This window comes from Nothoprocta perdicaria, unplaced genomic scaffold, assembly GCF_003342845.1.
Source record: "Nothoprocta perdicaria isolate Ctin4 unplaced genomic scaffold, notPer1 scaffold_46, whole genome shotgun sequence".
NCBI lineage: Eukaryota > Metazoa > Chordata > Aves > Tinamiformes > Tinamidae > Nothoprocta > Nothoprocta perdicaria.
The window spans coordinates 40260-65408 of record NW_020455710.1 but is presented as its reverse complement, the minus strand read 5'-3'; the positions used below and the strand labels follow the sequence as shown (position 1 = coordinate 65408).

At 58.5% G+C, this 25149-nt stretch overlaps 4 protein-coding genes and 1 long non-coding RNA gene across 5 annotated transcripts in view; all 5 read right to left on the bottom strand.

Annotated features, from left to right (window-relative positions):
- TRIM47 (tripartite motif containing 47) overlaps nucleotides 1–374 on the bottom strand; it is a gene marked incomplete at its 5' end in the record, with an annotated part of 8055 nt that extends 7681 nt beyond the window's left edge. The window contains one exon of the mRNA XM_026046773.1: nucleotides 3–374. Coding sequence (XP_025902558.1) covers nucleotides 3–374 — 372 coding nt within the window. The remainder of the gene's footprint in view (nucleotides 1–2) is intronic.
- A 419-nt stretch (nucleotides 375–793) lies between these two features.
- Nucleotides 794–5122, bottom strand: TRIM65 (tripartite motif containing 65). Its single transcript, XM_026046772.1, has 6 exons — nucleotides 4676–5122; nucleotides 4230–4325; nucleotides 3922–4155; nucleotides 3568–3754; nucleotides 3127–3210; nucleotides 794–2182 (listed from the first exon to the last, which is right to left on the bottom strand). The coding sequence occupies exons 1-6, from the start codon at nucleotides 5120–5122 to the stop codon at nucleotides 1650–1652; spliced, it is 1581 nt and encodes a 526-aa protein (XP_025902557.1). The 3' UTR covers nucleotides 794–1649.
- A 1699-nt stretch (nucleotides 5123–6821) lies between these two features.
- MRPL38 (mitochondrial ribosomal protein L38) lies at nucleotides 6822–11196 on the bottom strand. Its single transcript, XM_026046915.1, has 9 exons — nucleotides 11130–11196; nucleotides 10836–11015; nucleotides 10530–10658; nucleotides 10248–10456; nucleotides 9805–9877; nucleotides 8937–8982; nucleotides 8383–8541; nucleotides 7873–8009; nucleotides 6822–7467 (listed from the first exon to the last, which is right to left on the bottom strand). The coding sequence occupies exons 1-9, from the start codon at nucleotides 11194–11196 to the stop codon at nucleotides 7331–7333; spliced, it is 1137 nt and encodes a 378-aa protein (XP_025902700.1). The 3' UTR covers nucleotides 6822–7330.
- Nucleotides 11197–11835: 639 nt separating this feature from the next.
- Nucleotides 11836–24061, bottom strand: FBF1 (Fas binding factor 1). The gene is made up of 29 exons (XM_026046753.1): nucleotides 24016–24061; nucleotides 23866–23893; nucleotides 23390–23431; nucleotides 22897–22987; nucleotides 22459–22519; nucleotides 22206–22256; nucleotides 21920–22064; nucleotides 21528–21608; nucleotides 20871–20990; nucleotides 19946–20096; nucleotides 19402–19535; nucleotides 19150–19252; nucleotides 18685–19068; nucleotides 18208–18302; nucleotides 17997–18055; nucleotides 17532–17708; nucleotides 17320–17424; nucleotides 16992–17092; nucleotides 16344–16550; nucleotides 16129–16236; nucleotides 15677–15816; nucleotides 15154–15272; nucleotides 14891–15013; nucleotides 14319–14504; nucleotides 13708–13884; nucleotides 13130–13267; nucleotides 12903–13035; nucleotides 12411–12535; nucleotides 11836–11973 (listed from the first exon to the last, which is right to left on the bottom strand). Exons 1-29 carry the CDS (start codon nucleotides 24016–24018, stop codon nucleotides 11890–11892), a joined length of 3471 nt encoding a protein of 1156 aa, XP_025902538.1. The 5' UTR covers nucleotides 24019–24061; the 3' UTR covers nucleotides 11836–11889.
- Nucleotides 17919–18463, bottom strand: LOC112953680. The gene is made up of 2 exons (XR_003250596.1): nucleotides 18208–18463; nucleotides 17919–18055 (listed from the first exon to the last, which is right to left on the bottom strand). It is a non-coding gene; the product is annotated as an uncharacterized LOC112953680 (long non-coding RNA).
- Nucleotides 24062–25149: the final 1088 nt, after the last annotated feature.

Here is a 25149-nt window from a genome sequence, read left to right as displayed (position 1 = left end):
GCCCGCGGGCTGCCCTTGGGGGGCGATGCGGCCGCGGCGCCCAGCAGCGGCAGCACCTCGCAGAGGGCGCGGTTCTTGCGGAGCCGCAGCGCGGCCGGGAAGGGCTCCTGGCAGAGCGGGCAGCGGGCGGCGGCGGGGGCCGCCCCGTTGGCGGCGGGGGGGCCGGGCCGCTCGCGGAGCGCCCCGAGGCAGCCCTGGCAGAAGTTGTGGCCGCACGGCACCGTCACCGGGTCCTTGAGCAGGTCGAGGCAGATGGGGCAGTCGAAGGGGCCCTCGGGCAGCGCGGGCGCCGCCAGCGCGAGCCGCAGCGCTGCGCTCGTAGCGGCGACGGCGGGGCCCGAGCGGGCTCTCCCGGCCGCCCGCTCCATCCCTGCGCGGCCCCGGCCCCGGCGCCGAGGGGCGGCCGCCCCGCTCCGCCCCGCCGCGCTCCGCCCCCGGCCCCGCCGCCTCCCGGAGGGCCCGGCCCGAGCGCGCGGCTGCCCCGGGACCGCCCCCCGCCCCCCAATTTGCTCCCTCTCGGGGGCGCTGCCCGCGGGAATCTTATCCGCTCCGACAGATCTGCCGCTTCCCTGGGGATCCACTGCCCCCCGACCCCAAAGGGATCTGCCAGGGGATCTCCTGGTCCCGTAGGGATCTTTTCCCAGCTACCTGCCCCACCTTGGGATCTGCTGCAACACGGGAGCTGGGAGAAGCGGGAAGGCGCGGAGTGATCCCAGTAAAACTAAACACACAAGTTTACAAAAGAAAAGAGAAATTCACCTTTTATGTTCCCCCTTCCCACCCCCGACTCAAAGCAAACAAGCAGCCGTGATTCATCCCAGCTCCTTTGAATCGAGTGCCCAGTTTCGGTCCATGAGGAATCCCAGTCTCGGGGATGAGGCTGTGCCAGCAGGAGAAATGTGGCTCCGCTGGCYCGCCCTTGGAAAAGCTTCAGTCGAAGCCGCGGACTTCGGGCAGCGCCGACACAACCTTGAGGCAGGAAAGCAGGTTTCCTTATCGTGCCGGCACCGCCACTAAGGGAATTTCTATTTTTGCCGCTTGAAGAGGCTGGTTCCCGTCATGGTTCTCCGGGACACAGCCGGGCACGACAGGGCCATGTAGGGACAAGCACTGGAGCTGGGCGGCTCCGCTTGCCCCTGCCAGTGCCTTGTGGTCCCATGGCTCCTGCCAGAAGAGGTCAAAACAAGTAGGAAAATAGAACTTTACTCGTGAGAAGCAGCTACGTACAAAGCGAAGGGCAGCACAGCTCACGGTGAGCACTGGACAGGTAGGCAGAGCAGGATCGGTCTCATAYGAGTTTCCCTCATCCCAGCTCTTCAGCATCCCCTTGCCCCACAGCTCCTGGCATGGGTGCTGATGCCTGGGCCAGGAGAAGCAGGAAGGTTCTTGCACCCTCCCCATCGCCTGCTCTCTGACTGGTGCTGCCTCCCTCTTGCCTGCGTGGGCACCAGCCATGGGAGCTCAGAGAGGCTGGGGGCCTCCAGCCCCTCCGCGAGGGCGTCTTGGCGAAGCAACCGCGTTCTTGGTCCTGCCCTCGCGTGTGCCAGCATCAGGATGTTTCCATGCACAATTCAGACCCAGAGTCCTTCCCTGTCKTACTCAAATCACTGCACCCACTCCCGCCTCAGCGCCTCCTGGGAGAGCCCGGCTCAGTCCCGCTGGCACAGCGTGATCGTTCGCCCTTCGCACAGCCAGAAGACGGGGTAGACAGGCTCGGTGAAGATGTGGTGGAACGTGTGGATGGGCTGCGTCTTGTCTCCGAGGCCGTAGAAGGAGAGGACCCCGTTGCCATAGTCCAGGCTGACCCCCAGGTTCTTGTACAAGCGCTCCTGGATTTTCTCCGAGCGGCCCTTGTGCCAGGCTAGGTAACAGTCTTCCCGCACCTGCAGCCCCCACGAGCCACCGTCCAGGCCGATGTTGAACTTGTGGCCCGGCTGCTGCTTGCGGGAGATGCCGCCGTAYGTCACCCCCACGATGACAGAGTGGCTGGACACCTTCACCTCCCAGTAGTGGTGGCCGTGGCTGTAGCTCTGGGCGCACAGCACCTGCCACAGCTCGAAGCGAGCGCCGTGCTCCTGCCGCGGGCTCTCCGCGCTGCGCAGGTGCTTGGCCTTCTGGTTTGTGCTCGACAGCCGCAGGTACCTGTTGGCCGTGTCGGCATCGAAGGTCAGGTTGCGGTGGTCTGGGAAGGGGAAGGAGAGTGAGGCCTTGGCTGGAGAACCAAAACCCTCCGCGGTGGCCTTGGTCCTGCCCCTTTGCTCCCCCTGGCAGCACCGTTCAAGGGTACAGGGCTGCCCCAAAGGAGGACGGAAACAACTCAGAGCACATTTTGGGGTGAAAGGAAGGGAAGTGGGTTGAGATGCGAGGCCTGCCTGGCTCCTCCAGGCCTGCCTGTGTGCTGAAAGGATTGAGAAATGAGCCCTGAAAAAGCAGATTGACGATGCTTTTGCCCTGTCCCTACAGGGAAGGCACAAAGCAACTAGCAGAGCTGCGAGGGTGCAAGGGCTCAGTGGTGGGCTTGGGAAAAAGGCACTTGAAGAGCTTGGAAAGGTGCATGGAGKGTAGTGTGCACAGAGCAGGGAGAAGACCCAGGCGCTGCGTGAGCAAATATGRTATTGCAGGGAGCTGCTGGCGTCAGCGCCGGCTACATTAACTCCTCCTGCCACAGCCTGGCCTCGTGTCCCCTTTTGAGGCTGTGCCCAGAGTGGGATTGCAGGTGGGAGCACCCAGGGCGAATTCCCAGGACAAGGGAGCAGTGCCCGCCAGCTCAGTGCCCGGCTGCACTTTGTCCCCATGGGCTCGCTTGCTGCGCCAACTGCTAATGTGGTCCTGGGGAAAAGACGTGACTACATAAGTGACCTTGGGCACAGGCACATTGCTCTTGCCGGGGTGAAAAGCCACAGATGAGGGAAGCAGATAATACAGGATGGAAACGGGGTGAGGTCTGGGGCATCTTGATACCAGCCACACTCTGCAGGGACCGACCAGAATGTAGGCACGAGCTGCTCTGGTTTCTGCTGGAAAGCTGGTCCCAGCTGGGGGAATTCACTGCCCTGTCCCCAAGGCCAGCTGGGGACCCCAGCACGGCACTGTGCCCCGCCAGCCACCCCACACTGTGCTCCTCACCCTTCAGAAGCTCAGTGCGGAGCTGGCACTGGGAGAGAGTGGCCACTGCCTTCTCCACCACGGGCACCTCGGGCTGGACTGGACCTGCGGAGAGGGCACAGCACAAGGGGGACATGAGAGCTGAGGTTTGCTCAGCAGGGAGCATTTCAAATGATGCTGCCCCAAAAGCTCATTCCAGCTKCAGGAGGAGGAGGAGGAGGAAATCCTTCACATCCAAGCCTGGGGCAGGCTGGTATCACTGTGGTTTGGCCAAGCCACTAAGGACATGGGTGCACAGGGAAGCCACATAGCACGTGTTATCCCATTGATACTTGCCTGCTGGAAAGCAGACAAATGTCCCTCTCCCAATTCATGTCCAGTAGCTGTGTCCCCATCAATGTAACTGGCTGGAGAAAGACTGTAGTCCAGAGGGGCGTGAAGACCTGTGTGCAGGGGGCTTACCTGGGGCTACAGGGTCAGCAGCTTTGGGGGCCACAGGGTCAGCAGGGGCCACAGAGCTGGGYAAGTTTTCTAGCAAGAGCTTGGAGATGTCCGTGAGGATCTCAGCRAGGGGCTCTACCATGCCCACGTTGAACTCCACGGGAGGCATTGCCGCAGGGCTCTCTGGAGAAGGGAGCAGGGGAAACTCCTGTGGAGCGATGGACAGACACCCATGCAGCTGGACCTGGGAGGATCAGCAGCTCCAAGGGGTTGGCCCTGTTCCTCCTCTCCAGGAGGGAACAGAGCTGGGAATGCCCAGGCACCAATAAAGGGGATGGAGCAGGACAATAAGGGACAYCATGGCCAGGGCCATACCTCAAGGAAGGTCCGTTTGTCGGTGCAGGCCAGCAGGTCCTCTGACTTCTGCTTGTGGTGGTTGAGGGCATCCAGGCAGTCCTTCAGGTGGTTCCAGTTCTCCTCCGCTTGCCCCAGCGCCGCTGCCYGCTCTTGCTCGATCCTGGCCACCGTCTGCCGCTGGCAGTCCTCCAGGGCTTTCTCCAGGCAGCCAAATTTGTTCACAACCACCGACTTCAGCGTCTCGGAGGAGTCCTGCGTGGGGGAGACACGCGAGATGTGGCTCCATCCGAGCCTCGCCCGGGCGCCGCGTCGGCCTGTGCCGCTACCTTGATGCTGCGCGTTTGCTCCTCCAGCTCCTGCATGGCCTGCTCGATCCTCTCTGCCTCCTGACGGGCTTTCTCCAGGGCTTCCCTCAGAAGGGCCTGCAAAGGGGGCACGAGCAGCGTGCGGCAGCGAGGGCCGCGGGTCACCCCGCGCGGCGCCCTGTGGGGGCACGGAGGCAGCGGGCGGCCTCAGGGAGGAACGAGGCATGGGGCTGGATCTCCTCATGTTTTAGCTGTTTCCCTGAGATCTGGGCTTGTGAAGAGGCACAGCGTCATTTTTTACCTCAGCACTGCTGGTTTTGTGCAAGTCTTGGTGACAGAGCCTGTGAGGGCTCCACCAGCTGAGAGGGCTCCCGTGGGAGCGCCCCCGTGTTCCCTTTGCCCCCGCCCTTACTACTTCAACAGGGACCCCCCAGCCGCACACGGGGGTGCCCGGGGGGGCTCCCCACCTGCTTGTTAGCGTGCGCCTCCTCGAAGAGCACGCGCCGGTGCCGCTGGCACTGCCCCACGGTGCACGCGCAGCAGATGCAGCGCTGCTCGTCCTCGCAGTAGAGCTCCAGCGGGCGCCCGTGCCGCGGGCACAGGCCGCCATGCGCCGCCTCGCGCCCCTGGGCGCCCGCGGCCTCGAGCCCCTCGGCGCCCGCCTGCGCCAGCTCCACCACGCTGCACAGCGTCACGTTCTTCTGCAGCTCCAGGCGCCGCTYGAAGTGCCGGCGGCAGTCGGGGCAGCTGTAGCCCTTCTCGGCCCCGCAGGCCTCCTGCTTGTCCCAGTGGTCGCTGATGCATYGGTGGCAGAAGGTGTGGCCGCAGGGCAAGGTCACCGCGTTGGAGAAGAGCTCCAGGCAGATGGAGCACGCCAGCTTCTCCTCCAGGTTCTGGGAGGACAGCGACGCCATGGCGCCCTGCCGCTATGCCGGAACCGGATGCAGAAAGAGAAACCCAGCCAGGGAGAGGAGGAAGGGATGGGGAAAGGAGGAAGGGAGGACAGAGCCCAGAGGCGGGTCAAGGCACAGAGCCAGGCGCTCTTAAAGAGACACCCGGCAGGTGCCACTTGCGGTTCGGCTGCGCCGCCGCTGAGCCTCGCTCGCCCGCGGCACGGAAGTGTTTGTGTTTTGTGCACATTGGCATGGAGAGGGGTGTTTCGCAGCGTCTGGTTTCCCCTCTTGCCCTTGGCAGGGACTCCTGGGTCCTCAGCAGTTGTTGCCCCAGGCGCAGGGATGTGCACTGCAATCCCTGGGCACCTCAAGGACAGTTGTCCGTGGTAGAGCCCTCAGTCCGACTCTGCCAGCCCAGAAGCAGGCAGCAGGGACACCCGCCACTGCTGCAGACACCTGCTGCTTCCCTCTGCACTGACAGGCCGTCACACATGCCACCAGCTGGACATTCTGACTGTGTCCCCTCCACCTTTGCATCTTACAAGGTGCCAGGTCCCTTGCACCTTTCCGTCTTACACAACAGCTCCTGCAGTTGGCATGTGCCACTCAGGGCAGCCAACAGGTTATTTCTCGCTAACCAAGCTCAAGAGAGACAGACACCGTTGTCACTATATCTACATGCACTTTCCACACCATCAGTCAATCTCCAACCCAAGATGCAGGGAAGGCCTCACCTTGGCCATCAGCCCTGGCTCAGATGGCTGGTGGAGTCTTTTGCCTGGAAGTGCCCACATGGAATTTATATTGTTATTTACCCAGTTCAGTTTCAGGGAGAAGCACTATCAACTTTCCAGTCCAAACCTTATCTGCAGACCCTTGTGGACATACTACTGTTGTACACACACGCTACTCATCAGCTGGTCTGCACTTGTGGTCAGAGTAGTAGGAGATCAGAGGAGCTCCTGTTATCAGGGACAAGCTCCAAGTCACAAGCCTGGACCACTCCTGATCTTGGGAGGGCGAGCTGGGATCTGTCACAACTCACTGCATGTCGCAACACAACTTCAGCCAAGGCAAGCAGCAGCCCTCAAAATACTTCTCTTGTCAAAACCTGCAAATTCTGATCAAATATTAAAAGAGAGAGTATGAAGTAGCACATTACCTAGCTAGTAATGGCCCTGGGCAACATCAGCAGGTGGGCATTGCTCACCGTGGTACCTTGTTTCCCTAGGAATTGAGGAACCTTGGATAAGGTTGCCGGGAAGCAGTTACGAACAGGCAACTGCAGTGGCAGGAACATGYTGGTATCTGGGGATTTATTTAAAATGTATGAACTGTGGTTGGACTACGTGCCCTGCAGAACAGGAAGCATCATCTTCACCCTCTGGGTACGGGATAGCAGAAGGCTGCCAGGCCACCACTGTCTCTGCTCCACAGATCTGCCTTAGGGCTGTTCAGGAAGGGAAGGGATGAAAACTGGGGTGCACGTGTTGTTGGGAGAAGAGCAGCATCAAAGCTCCCTTTGTGCAGACTCTTGCATAGTCTAAGCATACACTTAGCTGTGCTCTTCTCTCCCTGTGCCATCGAGGTGRTGAAGGAGATTCAAGCCCTTGGGGAAGGGCTCCATTTCTCTGGTGCAGCCCACTGAACTCCCCAGGTCTACCCCACCGCTGGCTGGGACACCAGTGAAGACAAGGCAGTACCTCCAGTGTTGTTCACAAGGTGTTTAATCAGACTCAGGTTTTTAAGAGGACTGTACAAAAAAAGAGCCAACACAGTCTTGAACTGCAGCACGTGGAAGAGAAGACACAGGGTCAGGCTAGCTCCACTTGCACTGTAAAACGGACAAAACCAGCGCTCTGAACCTTCAGAGAAACACGGCAGAGCATCTCTGCTGCTCTACCCTAGCGCCCTTATTYACCAGCTCTGGCACAGTAGCAAGATTTCAGCCCACACATAGATTTGTTCTCAAACATTAACAGGCTCTTAAGTAGCCTTATGACCACACAATTACCAGCACTGCAACGCCTGTTGCTCTCAGTTGCTTCCTAGTAGTGACAGCAAAACAGAACCTCGAGCCAGAGAGCTCCAGGTGTMTTTAGGTGTCTTTCTCTGCAGGTGCAGACTGCTCCTGACACCAGTTCTGCAAACGCAGGGAGAAGCCGCCAGTCCCACGTTCTGGGCCTGTGTCCTCGGGTGCCTCGGGGCACGGCGAGGGGAGGCCAGGCCCTAGTAAATGCCGTAGGTGGGTTCCTTGGTATCTCGGTACCTGTCCAGGTACCTCAGAATCTGCCGCCGTGGGAACTTCTGCTGCGGAGGATGGTACACGGGCGGCCGCACAAACTCAAACACCGGCTCCTTCATATCTGTAAAGTGGGCAGGGAGAATGTTAGCGGCTTTGATACCAACCCTGGCCCCCTTCCTCCACTCTCAGGGGCTGCCACATGCATCCAAGCCAGTGCACGAGATCAGGGCTGGTTAAGCACTTCCCAGTGAGGGCTCCCTTGTTACTATTTTTAAAATGTTCATTCAGAATGGCCTTTAGAGGTTGTTAACAGCTGTTAACCTCAAACAGCTGTTAGAATGGAGAAGGACGACTCAATAAATCCTTAGTTTTTGCTATAAGGGGTCTAGGTGCCCCAGTGGCAGCCAGGATCAATGAAGAGCCTGCACCAATGGTTCTTTCACTGATTGTGCACTTGATGCCCAGGAGCTACGTCCCAGCTCACAAACAGGCCCCTTTCAGCACCCCRGCGCTGAGCATTTCTTACTGAGAAGCTGATGAAAGATCTGGGTAACRGAACAGTCCCACTGACACTGGAAAAACGCCAGCCCTGCCGCGGTCATGTGGTCCTGATACTTCTCGTAGAAGTCAAACGTCTTGAAGGTTCTCATCTTGAGACTGTAGCTGCAAGCAGGACACAAGCACAAGAGCTAAGGTGAACCTCCTTTCCTGCAGCATCCTGTTATGCTACTTCCCCACATCATTCCAGAGTTTACAAACAGAATGAGGAGAAATCTCTCTGGTTCTTCAGYTCTATACATCTGCCCTTGGCAGGGCAAATCACTTTCTTAAAAGCCTGCTTTACGGCAATGACACTCTTATGGGGCTTGCAGGGCTGGGATTCTGGCTTCAGACAACACGCAATCTGAAAAGCCCTAACAAATCTGCAAGCTGAAAGGAAGCACTCTGCTGCAGCAGCAACAAGCACACAATAACAACTAGCATTAACTTTTAATCCAAAGTAAGGGTGAAATGTCCTAGTGAAAGCCTGAATTACCACGGCACTGGTCGAACATCCTCACTGAAATCTATCGGGCAGTCTTGCTTGAAGAGGAGGAAGATGAAGCGATGGTAACCGGTTCCTCTGGCAGGGAAAGGGGGCAGGTAATGGCAAATCTCCTTTCCCGACTTGATGTCATTGCCTGGGATGTTTGTCCTGAGCAGAAAGAAGTTCATTTCCCTAACTAGCCATCATTACGTAGCCATTCATTTCCCCMGCTTAGGATCACAAGTTTCACAGAGGATTGCCAGTCACTTTGCACTRGGCTCTGCACTATTTTCCCCGTTTAAGAAATATGCTGAGAGTAGAGGCTAATTTTACTGGAAGAAATCACATCCAGTGAACTGAATGTAGAAGAGCAACAGCACTTGGAACTACTACATTTTTATCAGGACCCAGAACACAGGGATGCAACGAGTCTGAGGCGAGAGAGCAGAAGGAATCATCTTGGCAACACATCCGTTCCCAAGCAGTGTTGGAAGAGTTTCCACGCTCTCAGCCCGGGTTTTCTCTGAGCCAAGCAGCACAGAGCTCYGATGAGCAATACTCACACCAGCCAGTGGAGGTACTCTGAGTCGGTGTCTCTTAAATGTCCATCTGCAAGTGCAAACAACAGAGAAGGGAGCCTTAGGGACAATGCAGTATTTGCATCACCCTCAAAGCAAGAACAGAAATATCCCCTTGGAACAGAGAGAGCACTTTGAAACCTGCCACCATTTTTCTTGAAATAGAAAAATAAACTCATCCTTATAGAGCTAAGCTCAAAATGAGGAGTCAAGAACTACAGATGTAATCCCCAAATCATGAGAACTTTCTGGATGACATTGGGTCACAGTTGCTTTATTTCAGCATAACTTGGTTTCCTGGATTGCTAACCTACCTCCCGGAGAGTCTGCAAAGGGAGAGGGYACATGAAAACAGGCAAGTCGTGCTTGGTAAGGAAGAGTTTGGCAGTAAACACAAGACAGAGCCAGGGAACTGCTTCCCCCGTGCAGTGACATAGGTCTTGTGCTACGACATGGGTCCTGTGCTGTCACTGGCCCATTTCTCAGCAGCAAATTGGGCAAAATATCATTGTATTTCCAGAGACTCGGGGAAATTAATATCTTTCCTGCAGGTGTAAATCACTGAGGTAAAACTCAGCAGTTTTTGCAAACATCCACTCATCATCTAACAAGTGACACGGGGGCACAGAAGCACTCTTGGAAGACACAACTTTCTCCCAAGGCAAAGAAATTTTAGCTCCCTTAACGCAATCTCTGAAGCTGTTCTCTGGACCTACAGCAGAGGTGGCAGGCCCTATGTAGCAGGTATCACAACTTCTCTAACTGTGCAGCTGAAAGAAACAAGAGCTTCCTGTCCAAACGCAGGCTGAAACTGCCCGGTTTAAATATAGTCCTTAGAGAACAAACTGATCACCTGGATTTGTGAGTAACAGAGTCCACAAGGAGTCTTTATCTGCTTCATATGACACTTCAGGGGGACTGGAAGCCTAAATGGTAAATATAAAGAGAACATGAATTGCTTGGACAACAGTTTCCATCAAGACCAAGTCACCACTGCAAAGGCAAAGGCGGCGAAGCGGTCACGGGCACAGCCAAGGGGCCACACAGAGCAGACACAGCCATGCCACAGTTACCCAGCTCCACCCGAAGACTTTGGGGAGCATTAAAAACACCAGCTTGTCAACAGACAGCAAATTCGTTAGAAAGTCCTACCCGTATCATGCCTAAAGAACATATATGTGTTTGTTCACAGAGGAATTACTCTTGTAAAAGAAATTTCCCAGGAGGAACAGTGGCAATCAGGGCAAAAAGTGCTTTTTCACAGCCCTGGGGATGTTCCGAGCTCTTCCCACATACCTCTGATGGAGTCACCATGTTCCCATGATAGACTGGCACCACATCCTCATCTTCCTGGTTGTATCCCACCCTCAGAGTAACGCTGGGGGTGAATGTGGCCTCCTTGAACAAATCCCGAAATATCCCGTAGTGCTCTGCCACGCGCTGCTTGTGGAACGGGCCACAGGTCTTCTCCCACTCAGCTCTGACTTCATCCAGAGGGATGAGCTCTGCAAAGGAAACGGAGGTACAGAGGGACTGCGGGGGAGCGCGTGCCCGGCGCAGAGGAGATGGCGCACGGACCTGTTCGGAGACGCGCCGCTCTCTCCATCTCGGCATCCTGGTGGTTCTGCCGCAGGATCCTTTTTCTTTCCTTGARTTTCTCCATCCGCAGCGGTTTCTCACGCGGCAGGCTGATGTCAATCTTGGGCTCTTCACAGAGAGATGAAAAACCAGGGGGGTGAATGATATCGAGCTCAAACCATCCAACCCCCCGAACCCTGCCAAAGGCTTAGAGCCTCTTTGGGGAAGCAGGGCTCCATCCACAACCAGAGCGACCTTCCCGGGTCTCCAGGAAGGGCGCGGGAAGCGGGGCTCCACCGCACGTACCTGGCGCGGGGACCGTGTACTGCCGGTACGTCTTCCACCAGCGCGGCTTGCTGCTCTCCGCCTCGGCCAGCCTGAAGTAGCGGCTGAAGCTGCGGTACTTGGGCAGCGCCTCCACGTCGCGGCCCTCCAGGTCCTCGTTGGGCATGGGCCCGAGCGGGGCGGCGCGCCGGCACCGCGCGGCTGGCAGCGGCGCCGGGGTGAGAGACGCGGCGAGACGGGACCGGGGTGTCCGCCCCCACCCCCGGCTCCCCCGCGGCCCGCGGCCGCCCCCCCCCCGCGCGGCCCGCGTCTCACCGGCGGTGCCGAAGGGCCGCCCGCTCCGTACGCCGTACAGCGCCGCGCTCAGCATGGGCGCCGCCATCGCGTGCGCCAACCCCGGAGGAAGGACCCCGTTGCTATAGCGACAGCTGCTGCGCGGGAGGGCGCTGCCGGGGAAGGCCCCCGTTGCCACGGCGACAGGGGCTGTCCGCAGCAGTGCCCSCCGGAAAGGCCCCATGGCCCGGGAAGAAGGGCGGCCATGGCGGSTGTTTCCCTACCCGCCCTTGCCCCGTTGCACGTTCCCTGGGAACAACCGGCGGTGGCTCCKCCACCCCCATGCGAGATCCCACTGGAAGCAGGCGGGAGGCCGCACACCGGGAGCAGGGACGGGGCGCGAGGCCTGAGAGCAAGCGCCCGGCAGACGTCGTTCCCTGGCTCTTCAGGGCGCTCGGGGCCGGGAGCTCCTCCAGCTTTGGCTTCCCAAGGGCACGAGCAGCAACTGGGAAGCTCGGAGCCGGGGGGGCTCCAACCCCCCCTCCATAAGGCAGCAGCCCCCCAAAAGCAGAATCCTCGCTCCCGCAKGGGGAGAAGAGGCAACAGTGGAGACCGCAGAGGTTGCTGGTGGGGATGCTCTCCACCATCACTGCTTGAGGCTTTTTGTAAAAGAACAGAAGTGTCTCAGCTGAGAACTGGATTTTTTTTTTTTAATTTACTGTTTTTTAGTTTGTTTTGCTTTTGTCCCACTAGTATGGCACAGCAGCAGGTCCCTCGGGGAGGGTGTGGGGAYGACTTCCTCTCAGGCCAGCAGAGATGAAGTGTTGTAGGACGCCTTCTTCAGGGTCTCCAGGAAGAACTGCTCGTCTTCCAAGAAATCACGATCCTGAGGAGCGGGGAGGCAGGATGAGAAGGATGCCACAGGGCACATGGGATGCTGGGCTGGGGTTGTCACTCATGGGCAAGAGAAGTATCCCAAACCCTCCCTCACACAGCACGCAGGGAGCTGCTCCACCAGGGAGCTCACCTAGGGGCTCCCCCTYAAAGCCCGTTAGCTCCTGCTTTCAGTGAGACCCATGGAGGAAGCCTCAAMCAACCTCCTTGCCTGGGAGAGGGCCCAGCAGGGACACAGAGCAGTGGTGAAGAAGGAAGCCAATGGTCCTTGCTTCTGGTGCCGCTCCTCTGGCTATAGCGGAGGAAGGAGCTGTTGCCTGCTCTGAGTCCTCCCCACCCCATGCTCTGTCAGGGCRGAATTTGGCTTCATGCGGTTGCTCCCTCAGGCTGCTGTGAGACCTGCTCCAGCCCAGTCCCCCTGGCGCTCACCTGTTGAGCCCTGTGCTTCAGCAGCAGCAGCTTGGCGTGGAGCTCCGACGGGCCTGCCCTGCTCAGGCTGTCCCTGCTAGCACCTGGGCTGCACCTAGGGAACGCTGTGATGGGAGCTGGAAAGCCTGGAACGAGAGCTTGAGCATGCACCAACRCTGCCACCAGGAGTCATATAGACGGACACACTGGAGCATCCTTGTTTTGTTGGCTGTGTGCTCCTGCAGTGGGATCCTTCCCAACTTCCCCCCAAAACCAGGCTTTAATCTACCCACCTCTTCCCTCCCAGCACCCTGTGCCCCATCCYGACACTGCCCTGGCTCAGAGAGCTCAACTGCACACCCCTTGAGAGTATGGGGAGGCCAAGGCCAGCCCAGCCCTGAGGTTTATATATGGGGCAACCAAAACAGCCCTCAGAAATGTCCCAACCTTCATGAGGAGTGAAACATGAGCATGGGTTCCCCATGGCCACCAGCAGCATGCAGGAGCCCTTACACAGTGTGCTGGAGAGGCCCGTGGCAGGGACACTGACGTCCTGGGCCGTGGCCAGCAGCAGCGTGGGGTTGTTGGGCAGCTCCTCGCGAAGCTGCTGCAGCTGGCTCCTCTGCAGAGCCATGCTCAGCCGCTCCTGCCCGGGGAGAAAGGGAGAGAGAGGCCTTTGGAAAAGGTCCAGGTCCTTGGCACAGCAGCCCGAGGCTGAGGGSAAGGTGAAGGGGCTTTGCCTGGTGCAGACGCTGCTCCTGCTGCTTCAGCTGCTCCAGCTGCTGCTGCAGGAGCTGCAGTCGAGCCTGGTGCTCAGACTCTACCCTGCGGGCCTCCCGCAGCGCTTGCTCCCCTTCCTCGCACTTCTGGGCCGAGAGCTGCAAGGCAAAGGCGCTGGAGAGGAGCGCGGGAGAGACCCCCGCTGCCCCGGGGCAGCTGCTAGGGCTGCTCCACACGCTCCTTAACCCCTTCTTGCACTTTCCCATGTTCTCTCTGCTGGTGCCATCCCAGCAAGAGCTGCCCACAGAGGGTCAGTTCCCATGCGCTGCTGCAAAAGCATCAAGTTTCTACAGGGGATGAGGGTCATGTGGCTGTTGGCACAATCATCACCTTGTTGGGCACCTCAGAGTCAGCAGGGATCAGAGCTCCCTGATGTGGAGGTGTCATTGTCACCTGGGACAGATGGGAATGGCCACATTGGCCCATAGGGACACTCAAACCAGCAGCAAAGCTGGGGTTTCACATCCATCCTGAGGTGGTGGAGTTTAAATCAGGTCTGTCCTGGGCACAGATGTGCGGCCAGCAGGCTCCCGCTTACCTTGCTCATGGTGTCGATCTCCTCCACCCGCTGCCGGACGCGCAGCGCAGCCCGATTCACCTTCTCCTTCTCCAGCCGCAGCTCCTGCCAGGCCTGCTCCAGCAGCTCCCTGTCCCTCGCCAGCTGCTCCTCCTTGACCTTCAACCCACCGGCCCGGATCTTCAGCTCTGCCTGCTCCTAGGGYGAGCAGCAGCATGAGAGATGTTGCCTGTCCTGCTGCTATCCCATGTCTTCCCTGGTGGTGGGAGGGATCTGTCCCCACTGAGCTGGCAGGCGGCTCTGGGGAGCAGAGCAAAGCCACCAGCTATTGCCACAGTGTCCCCATCGCCTTGCTGGCTACCAGCCTTTGGGCATTCATGGAGGTGGCTGTGCCTGGTCTGGCTGCTCAAACTCTTCCCAACCAAAGGGGCAGACACAGATGTGACTGATGCTAGAAGACCAATGCATAAACAGGCTGAGGGAGCTGCCAGTTTCTTGCCACTGACCCCATGAGATGTCTCTGTTCTAAACCTCTGAATCCAGAGCTCACTCTCTCCCTGCTTTTCTGCAACAGGACCCACGAGGGAGCCCAGCGGTACCGGGTKCTGTGGACAGGGGCTCTGCCGCGGTACCTTGGCGAGGCTCAGGATGGTGCCCTCTCTCTGGGAGTCCCGCTGCAGGGCCAGGTCCATGTCGCGCTCCAGCCGCTCCTTGCTCAGCTGCTGCTGCGTGTGGAACTCGGCCCACTCGGCCGCCAGCTTGCGGCGTTCCTCCGAGCACTTCTGCATCACCGACTTCTGCTCCTCCAGCAACGCGCTCTGGGAGAGGGATGCAGGAGAGAGTGAGAGCCCTGAGCCCCACAGTCACATCATTTCCTCCTCTAACCCATCTCTGCCACTGAATCCCATAAAATGTCTATGGGCTGGTCAGGATGTGGCACCAGACATGAGGTCTACATGGGGAAGTCAGGCTCCTTGGCCAGCCTGTACCATGCACATACACGACAGCCTTTTGCACGCATGTGCCTCATGGTTGGTCTGATCACGACTGGTCACTTCACCAAGTGACTGAGCGTGGGGTTGAGGAGTAGAGAATAGAGCAGAGAGGAGGGATGTTCTAGCCCTTTCCTCCACCATGCCCCAAGTGTGGCCCTGCTTGGACCCTTGAGACATCTCAGAAGCGTGTGGAGATGTCCATGTCTCACCTTGGCTCTCTCCATCTCTGTCCGCTCCATGGAGAGCTGCTGGGTCATGACTCTCCGCTGCTCTTCCAGTGAGCGCTGCAGCGATTCCACCTTGGACTGCTCGGCTGTTGCCCTCCACCTCTCCTGGGCCSGGAGACAGAGGGGACATGGACATAACTCCAGGTCAGAGCTGGGCTCCTCAGCCTGCYCAAGCTTGCCTGTGTGCAGGATGGTCCTAGAGTGGTCATAGGGCCAGCACAGGCAGAGGTACCAGGTGGGCTCACCTGCTCCAGCAACCGAGTCTGCTCGCCCAGCCTCGCCTCCATTTTAGCAATAACCTCCTGGAGTCGGCCTCGCTCGTCCTCCATGTCCCTCTGCTGCTGCAGCAGCCTGTCCTGGAGCACTGCAGGGAGAGAAGGGCTGGGATCTGTCGGCTGATGCGAGCTGCAGGACATCCATCCCATCCCATCCCATCCCATCCCATCCCATCCCATCCCATCCCATCCCATCCCATCCCAACCTTCCCCACATGTGCCGTGAATTACTGCCACCCTCTGTGATGCCAAGGGAAGAACTTCTCTGCCCATAACATGTTCATGGAAAATCTGTATGTTTTTGCATTCATTGCCTGCTGCACATCTGCAGGACATCGTTCTGTAAAGGGAGCACCCCCAGGTGTCTCATGGAGCCAGGACTTAGCCATCCTGGGCTCCCTAATCAACCTACCATGGGGGGCACCATCCCTAATGCTGATGCCTTCCCGACCCCAGGTGCCTTCAGGACCTCTTTGGCACCAGGCAGACCTACCCTTGAGTTGCCTGTCGCGCTGCTGGGCCCCCATGGCCAGCTCCTGGGAGGTGCTGTGGTGCGTGGCCTCCACACGGTGTGAGAGGTCGTGCAGGTCGCTGGAAAACTTCTCCATCTGCTCGATGACACCGTTCAGAGACCTGCAGAGAGGCCACTTGTGGGGAATGCGCTTTGTCCCGCTGCTCTGAGTCTTTCCATGTTGCAAGAAACAAGATGTTACTGCTCCTAAGGGGAGCACTGACAGGTTGGAGTCAGTTTGGTGTTGAGGACATTAGTCCTGGATTCAGGGACACGTGTGCAGTTTCCCTCCTCTCTCCTGTGAAATCTGTGAGYGCAAGGGGCAGCAAACAGTGGAAGAGGGCAAGGACTCTGAGGTCTGGGGCACTTCCCTGTGGGACAGGGAATGCAGTGTCTGGGAACCCATGTGGGGGGACTGCACAGGCCACTGATACCTGGTGTGCGAAGTGGCACTGGTCACTGCGTCAATCTCCTGATCCTTCAGCCTCTTCAGCCGCTGGAGCTGCTCCTCATGGTCTTTGCGCATCTCCTGGATGGATGTCCTGTGGGACCCAGGGGAAGTTCCTTTCATCTTTCCTTTCCCAGGGTGCCCAAGCCACTGCCCGGGCCCCAGGTGGGTGCCGTGATGGTGGCCTCGCGCGGCGCTCACCTCTGCAGCTCCCGCAGGCGCTGCAGCTCCTGYGCGCTCTGCTGCTCCAGGGCCAGCAGCTGCTGCTGGTGCCGCGCCAGCAGCTCTGCCCGCGCCCGCTCCGCCGCCTGGCTCTGCGCCGCCAGCTGCGCCGCCAGCTGCTCCTTCTCCTGCCGCAGCCGCTCTGCCTGCTGCCCGCACGTCTCCTCCACCACCTTCACCCGGCTCCTGTGAAACCCATGAGCGGCTGCGTGGGTTTCGTGGGGCTCCCACCTGGACTCCCAACCTGCTGCTCCCTGTCCCAGTTGCACCCAGGACTTTGGGGTGCCAGCGTGTGCTGTTGTGGGCATGGGGAAACGGAGGCGTGGGGCAACCGGCTGTCTGCAATCTGAGCCCTCGTTTCTCATGCTGCCACCTATGAGGTGCCCTGGTTTGAGGCTTGCTGGCAGTAGGACTTGTCTGTCATCTCTGCCACATGTGTGACAGCTTGGGTGAGAGCAGACCCWCACATCAGCTCTCCCCAGGACTGCTCTTTACCAGCAGCAATGTGGCTACATGCCTGCCTGCCGCAGGGATGGATCTGGGGATCTCTCCCCTATGCTCCCACCCCAGGGAGCACCGGCAGGGTGGTAGGCAAGGACTCAGCACAGGAGGGAAAAGGAGCCATACTTGTGTGCGCTCTCAAGGAGATCCAAGTCCTCCTGGTGTCGCTGCTGGAGACTCTCCAGCAACAGTTTCTGCTGCATCCGCTCCAGTTCCAGTGCCCGGACCTGCGGGACACCCAGGGGGGAAGCTCCTTGTGCTGCGCTGGGAACACATGTCCTCCCATCCAGTCTGGCATGGGAACAGAGCTTCCAAAGCAGGACTCAGCAGCCCCAGGTACCTCCTGCTGAGGAGGTTCTTCCCCGCTCCCCTGTCACTCTGATACCCTTTGGAGCAGAAATGGCTCCTCTCCTCCCACTGGGTGCCCTATCCAGGCCCCTGCAATGGGTCTCACCTGGCTCTCCAGCTCTGCTACGCGGGCCTGGGCACTGAGCAGCGCTGCCTGACAGCCCATCGTGTCCTCAGGGAGCTGGACTGCAGGAGCCCCCGGCCCCTTCCCCTGCAACAAGCCCAAGGTCAGCGGCTCGGTCTGTGGGAGGGAGAGGACCGAGGTGCTCAGGACCAGCAGCATGGCCAGCAAACCCTATGGAAGCAYGTGTCCCTCACCTGCAGCTGTGCTGTTGCTGGCACATGTGTCCGGGGAACAGTAGCCTGTGGAGGTGCAAGGATGTGCTCAGGCTTTGGACTGAGCCTACCTCTCCAAGAAGTCTCCTTCTTCCAGGGTAACATCCCCAACTGCTGTGGTCTCTCTTCTGCCCTTCTCCAACCTTCTCCCAGTGGGTCCTAAATGAGTCCACTGCAAGGAGGCCCAGCTAGGCTAGAAATGGAGGCTTCAAGGACCAAGCACGTGCTGTCTTCTCTTTTCAAGTCTTTGATTCCCCTTCAATTCCCTAGAAACAATCTTAGGGCATCTTCATGCCAGTATTGAAGGAAAAGTTGCTTATAAACKGGAGCCCCTGATGCCTTTTTAATAATAATATATAAATACGCCCAGGGCATTATAAAAATGCTTCTCAGGTGATGCTCGTGGTCCTGCACCTCTCCCAGGGAGCATGGCCCCAACAGACCTACCTGAGTGAGCGTGACAGGYCCTGGTGTCTCCTGCTCTCCCGGGAATAAGGATGCAGAAGCTGGAAAGTTGACATACCCATGATTCAGACACAGCGGTGGGAACTGGCCAAAGCCTGGGCAGTCTTCGCTTGGCCAAGGGCCACCCTGCTGGTTTCCTTGAGGGAATCCTCTGGCTATTGCTGCCCAAACCCATTGTCCATGTGAAACGCACCCAGGACGCTGGCACTTCTGGAGGGATCCTCCTTTCTGGTCTCTGCTGGAAGAGCTGATGTCTTTTCTGGGATGCTGGGCTGGGGGACGGGGTGCCTGCRTGGGCAAAGACATGGGTGAAAGAGGCACAGCAGTGTCACAACATGGGGAAATGTTTCCCYGTGTGTCCTGCATGTGATCTCCCTGCCCCAGGCATTCCCTTGGCTTTCCCATCCTGAKCAGAAAGGGAAGAGACAGTCCAAATGGCTGGTGTTTCAAAGCTGCCCTTCCTCCCTGCTACAGAGGTGTCAAGCTAATGTTGTCATTGCTGGCTAGGATGCGGGCCCAGAGGGGTGAAGGACTCCAGGCTGGATCAGCTGGCACAAAGTCTTGTGTTCTTGCCCCAATGTGAGATAAAATAATGCTTAAAATTAATTCCTGTGGGATCCTCAGCAGACATCTGCAGAGTGAATGAGAGCAGCTGTCAGTGGGTCTTTACCTGGTGGCTGAGGGGGGATCCAGCCCTTGGCCTGGGGTCTCCAAGGGCTCAGTCCCTCTCTCCTTCACCTGTGCTTGGGCTCTCTTGCGTGCCAAGGCAGCGCTCAGCCAGTTCTCCTCCTCCGGCAGGTTGGCTTTGCCCGCGGGCTGCTCCGTGGCTGGGAGTTGCCCGGCAGAGTTGGGTTGCCCGGCTGTGTTYGGGCAGCTCCCCACGGCACAGGTCTGCTCTGGAGATGGCGGGTCTGAGTCCAGAAAATCCTCATCTTTCAGGCCCAGCCAGTCGCCGCCAGCCCTGCTGCCCCGTGTGGGGCTCCTGCCAGCTGCAGGAGGCGGGTTGGTGGGGGCATCCACCTTCGATTCATGGCTGCCCTCWGATGAAAACCTGCTGCAGAGAGAGAGTCATGAACATGCCTGAGAGGGGACACCCAGCTTGGGAATGTGCAGCTGGAGGGACAGACAGACTCACCTCGCCGGCTGCYGCTGTGGTGGCCTCCCCTCTGGTGCTGAGGCCACCGAGGGCTGGTATGCACCGAAGACGAAATCCTCCTCATCCTCTGGCTCATCCTTCTCTGCTCAGACACGCAGTCTCAAATCAGCACGCTGCAAAGACACCGGCCCTCGCCCTCCTCCTCCTCTTGCCAGCCCTGCGGTCCCACCAACGTCACAGTGCCCACGCTGGCACCTCTGTGGGCCCTCTCGCATCCCCGGCTGGGCTCACCTGGCTGCTTTTGGTATTTTGCATCCAGCTTGAACTCCCTGCGCTCTGCTGGGCCTGGCCGTTCCAAGGCTTTGGCTGCGGAGCCCCGTCCCAGTAACTCGTCCAGCTTGGAGCGGGCTGGACGGACCTCATCCCTACGAGGACACAGTCCAGGGTGGGTTGACAATACACAGCCCTACCAGGGCCATCCTGTTCTCCAAGGCCAAATGAGGCTCCTCTTGTCACTTCTTGGGTTGTTGGGTGGGCTGAGGCCCTGTTTCTAGCATGCCAGGTGCTAAGAAAACCAGGCAGCACAGCCCCTGGCRATGAGGTGCAGGGAGGCTGCAGCACAGCTAACTGAGCTCCCAAGGGAAGGCCCCATCTCTCTACCTTGCATTCGTACAGCACCGTGCATAGCAGCTCCTGTCTTGGACCAGGACCTGCTCAAGAAGTTTCAAAGCTCTTTGGGATGCCCTATCCTCTTCCCAGCCTCTGTGTCTATTGCACACACAGACCACCCACTGCTTTGTCCCTGCTATCGTTTTGCAACCCAGGAACTACTTACTTGTCTCCCTTCCTCTCCTGCCTCGTGTCTCCTTTCSGGCTGTCACCGAATCCCAGCGCATCCATCAGGTCATCGCCGTCGTCCTCAAAGCTGAGCTCCTCCCTCCTGCGCGCGGGGCCCGCGGCGAGCCGGGGCTGCGGGGCCGGGGCCTCTGCAGCCGGGATCACTGCCGCAGCAGCGAGCGTCCTCAGGGGGGCTCACGGGGGGCTGTGGCAGCCCGGCCGGCCCTTTCCCCCAGCACTGTCCACACCATGAGTTTGAAGCAGCGCTGCTTCGTGCTCAGATCCTCTGGGGAGCTGGCACATTGCTGGTGTCACTCGCACTGGCATTTCCAGCTCTGGTAACTTCCAGCAGTGTTGCAGTCTTGCATGTTCCCAATGGGCCAAATCCTGCCCTCCCCAAGTCTGCAAGCCCTCAAGACACCTTAATCCTTGCCCCAACCCAGCAGCCACTGCTTGCGTCCATCTCTGCAGCAGACTGGACTTGCTGGGGCACCAGCAGACCTGTGGCCCTTCCTGTCAGTGTCCCAGCTGCAGGGACGGGGGAGCCTGCTGCTCATAAGAGCTACAGAGCAGCTGGATCCAATCCAGAGGCTGCACTTTGGCAGGGATTGGCGACACTCTTAGCCACCCTAACCCTGACCCAACAAAGCTGTCCTCCTTAGGCCTCACACATAACAGCCTGGGTGGACTCAAAGGTAAGACTGGAGCTTGCCCAGAAGGAAAGGTCACTTCCATAACCTGCAGCACACTTGGAACATCCAACAGGGAGCGAGCTGCCCAAGTAACTCCGTTACAAAATGACTTCATGGATATTCATACTGGTTAATAAGAGATGGGACTATCCAGCTGAATAGGCTGGACTCAAACTAATTCAGGCTCCTTATTCTTTTAGCCCAAGCAGAATGCAGAATATCCCTTCTTACCTTTCTCTTTGCTCAGATCTGGCTTTTTCACGGAGCTGTTTTCAGTGCTGGATGGGGTAGGCTTCTTGGGAGCATCTTGTTCCTCATCAGATAAAAGTCCTGCCAAAGGATCATCCAAATCTAGGAATGACCCCATAGGGGAAAGAAATTAGAATTAAGAAGACAAACAAAAAATCCCCCAAACCTCAAATCATTTAGCCAAGCAGTTAACCCCATCATGTGCCCATGGAAATACTGGGCACCAAATGTGCCTTCTTCAGAGCTACAGTGAGAGGGAAACCAATCCCAGTGCTTGTTCTTGAGCCCAAGCTCTGTGGGGCAGCCGAGTTGAGACTGCATCTTCTCGGCACTGCCAGGCACATGCTGCAATGAGGCCTCCAGACTAGCTTTGACCTCGGTATCTCTACTGACACTTTCCCCAAATCCCTCTTTACTAGAGGTTGCTACTCCTAACACCATGAACCATGGATGCTCTTGAGTCTCTGAACCTCGTACACTCAACAGATGCATTTCTATGGGATTGGACTTGAACTAGTGATGCAGGGGTGGAAGCCTCTGTATCTCATTGACCACCCAAGCCCTCAGCGAGAGGCAAATGGCGAGGTCAGAGTTGCAGCTGCCCCAGAAGTCTGGGGTAGACCTGGCATGGGAACCTACCTTCAAAGTTAAATTTCTTGTAGGGCCGGGGAGCAGGGGGAGGCGAGAGTGGCTTCTTCTCCATCACAGGCGCAGAATCCTCTAGAAAGAGGGCTGTGCTCAGAGACAGAGCTGCCCCATCCTCCCACCACCCACTAGCTGTGACACAAAGTCCCCTGAGGCCCCAGGAGCTGCAGGTCTCAGGAGGGGACTCCTTCCAAGCAGAAAAGGAGAAGAGCAGCACAGATGACAGGTACCCTTAAATACAACCACTTTGGGGTTGAATATAACTCTGTCTGTGACAGCTCTCAAAAGGAATCAGGGAAAGGATTTTAGGGAGCAAGCCTCCTCTTTGTTCCTTATCTCAAATGAAAGCGTTTCATGCATGTCCATAGTCAGAACCTCCTTCTCACCTTTCTTAGGAGCTGGCAACTTCCCTGCAGGATTTCCTGTTCCTCCTGCAGGGTCACGCTTCTCAGGGTCTTTCACAGTCATTTCTCCCAGCGCTGAACGGGGTTTTGATATTCCCAGGAGATCTGCTTCCATGTCGTCCATGTCCTTGAAAGCAACAGGACACAGATGGGAGCAGAGGGACACTGTCACCATCCCAGGGCCGCTTCCTTGCCAACACTTGCCCACATTCATAGTGCTTGATGGGCACGAATTCGCATGGCTGCAGTGGTGGATACATGCTCTTACCTTCAGGGTCTGCAGCACAGCCTGCGGGTCGGCGTCTGAGACATCAGACTCCTGCGTGTCAGGATGGGGAGAGATCAGGCAGATGGATGGACAGGCTTTGGATGTGTTTGATAGCACCTTCCGTGCCTTCGCTCCATCCCACCCGGGGCAACTAGAAACCCTTCTGCCACCTTCTTCCTGCTTCCCTGTCCCATCTCTTGAGCCCGCTAAGGTGGTTGGAACTCCCAGGCTCCCTCCCAAAATTCAAGCTCACCTCCACAGCTTCAATGTCCTCGGCAGGGAGTTTGCTGAAGAAATCCTCCTCCAGCAAGGACCTGTGGTGTGAGCCAGGACTGGGAATGCCGCACCAACACGTTACGAGGCATGGGGAGATGCCAGCCCTGGCCAGGACTTGGCTGTGTGCCATCCTGGGGACAGCGCTCACCCAGGGCTGATGGGCCAGGCCAGGCAGGGGACACTGGGGATCACACAGCCACACTGGGGCAGCCGTGAGCACAGGGACACGCACCCACGTGGCAATGTGGGAACAGCATCATGGAAAGTGACACTCAGGCTGGGACTGTGATATTTAAGCAAACAACCATGAAAAAGGAGATTTACAGAGGATTTGCCAAGGATGGCGCAGGGCAGAAGGGCTTGGGAAGCCCCTGCAGCTCCCCAAGCAAGTGGGGCGTGTTTGGGAGCTACTCACTTCTTGTTGGCTGGGTAGCTGGTGCCCCGGGCTCTGCCACCGCTGCCCCCGGCCGCCTGGGAAGCTCTGGCAGGTTTAGCTGGGGTTTCATCTGGAAATTGAGCAGAGAGAGGTTAAGACGCTGGTCACGAACATATTCCTGACCTAAATGCTCCAAAGGGGGATTTGCCATCTCCTTATGGACCCCAGCAGCTTCTCGTTGTTGGATGAACCTTGCATTGACCACTCCAACCCAATGCCCAACCTGCTCAACGACCTTTTGGACAATGGAAAGGGTGCTCTGCTCCCTGCTTTGTCCCCTCTGGTTATGGGAACCTGTTTCACTTTGAATGAGCCAAAAGGAAGGAGGCTGCTTGTCCCGTCCATCCCAAGGGGATATGACCGTGGAAGCCCCATGCCCAGAGGAGCTCGTTCAGAAGGAAGGACCTGCAGGCTGGCACCGCAGGGCAGGGCACTGCGGATGCAGGGATGCTGCACGGAAGGTGTCTTTTACCGTCATAGCCGAGGAGGTCGCCCAGCACGTCATCGATGGAGCCTGCAATGAGACCGAGCGAAGGAGCTGGGGCTGGCGGCCAGGGAGCCCCTGTGCCAGCCCGACTTGCTCCTCTGAGACCTGCTGTGCGCCAGGTTTGGTCTGCAGCACCCTGGGCAGCAGACCGTGGCAGCACCATGGGCAACCCAAGGGTTCTGCTGCGGTACGAGGGGCTGCAGGAGGCTGGCGGCCTCCAAGCAAGGTACTCAGGTGGGGGGAAACCAGAACCGGATTCAGGGAAATCCCTAAAACTAGACCTCGGTAAGCAAATCTGCTGGGTCTGGGGTGCAGGGGAGCAGCACTGGATCAGGAGCGACACAACAAGCACAAGGCAGYACCAAGCCAAGGGTCCTGAAGCGATTCCGGAGCCCGGGCTGCAGCAAACCCCGCGTCCCTCTCCCTCTTCCCCCAGCGGATCCCGGCGTGAGGGCACTCACCTCTTAAACCTCGCCTGGACTTGACAGCCTGCGGAGAAAGACAATGTGCCTCGTTACAAAGGGAAGGCCCCTCGCTGGGGCGATGCGCGGCCACCCGCCCGTGCAGCCAAAGCCGGAGCACCCGGAGCAGCCCGTGCAGGCTGCACTCACCATTGGAGGCCTCCGGGCCTCCCTGTGCTCCGGCTGGGAGCTGCTCCGGGCTCCCGGGGGTTAACGGGAACCTCCTGCTGGCGGTGCCGCTGATTCGCCGCTGTGGAAGAGATTTCCTTTTCCTGCGCCACCTCTCGCCAAGACAAGGCTCCGGACAAGCCTTGCAAACCTCYGGCTTTCCAGATTATTTGCTCCGTCAGCAACTCACAGTGGGAGCCAGAGGATCCGAGGGGAGCTGGTGCCCCCCAGGCCTGCCCCGTGCACCAACCTCCAGGCCTGAGCCAGGGGACAGAGAAGGAAACTTCCCCTCTTGGTGCCAGGGCACAGGGAGGACCCCGAACACCGCCAGCGCTGAGGGCTGCGGGTGCTCGGGGCTGGGAGCAGCCCCCGCTTTCCAGGGGCTCCCGGGCGCCAGGGGCTCCCTGTCCCCCCCTACTCCATTACCTGTCCCCTCTTCCATGCTCGGCAGCTCGTTGCCATGGCAGCCGCAGCCTGCAACAGCCATGAGCCCTGACCCATCCGTCCCCAGCCCCGGCCACACCGGTTGTGGCACTGGCCGTGCCCACCGCAGCCCAGGCCATGCGGGGAGCTGGGGACGGCAGCTGTTCCTGCTGCCGGGGGACAGGCCTGTCCCTGCTCCCAGCCCCGGGACACGCAGCAGGCGCGGCGGCCCTGCAGGAGAGGCAGGAGCTATGGCTCCCAGCAGGGACCGGCCACCGCTGCTGCTCCTGCCATCAGATTCTGCTGAAACGGGAGCTTTCGGAGGGACAGGGACAAACAGAAGACAGGCAATGGAGAAGGAAAATGCTCCTTCATGGGGTCCAAAAGCAGTGGTGGCCCCCAACTGCTGCTGCTGGCTGCAGCTCCAGTCATTCCAGCAGCAGCTCCTCCCTTGACTGAAAGTAAGAGCACAGTTCCCTGATGTGACTCCTCTTCACACCACGCAGAAACCAGTTCAAACACCCACTTACCACATGTTAAGCAAGAGCCAGGTCCCAGACGTCAGGTACACCTGAACAGGTATAGCTCAAACTGTGGTGGCCAAGCTTCCAGAGTACAGGCCTTGTGCCACGCTGAAGAAAGCCAGCCACCAGCTTGAACCCAAAACTTATTGGGAAAAAAAATAGCAAGCGG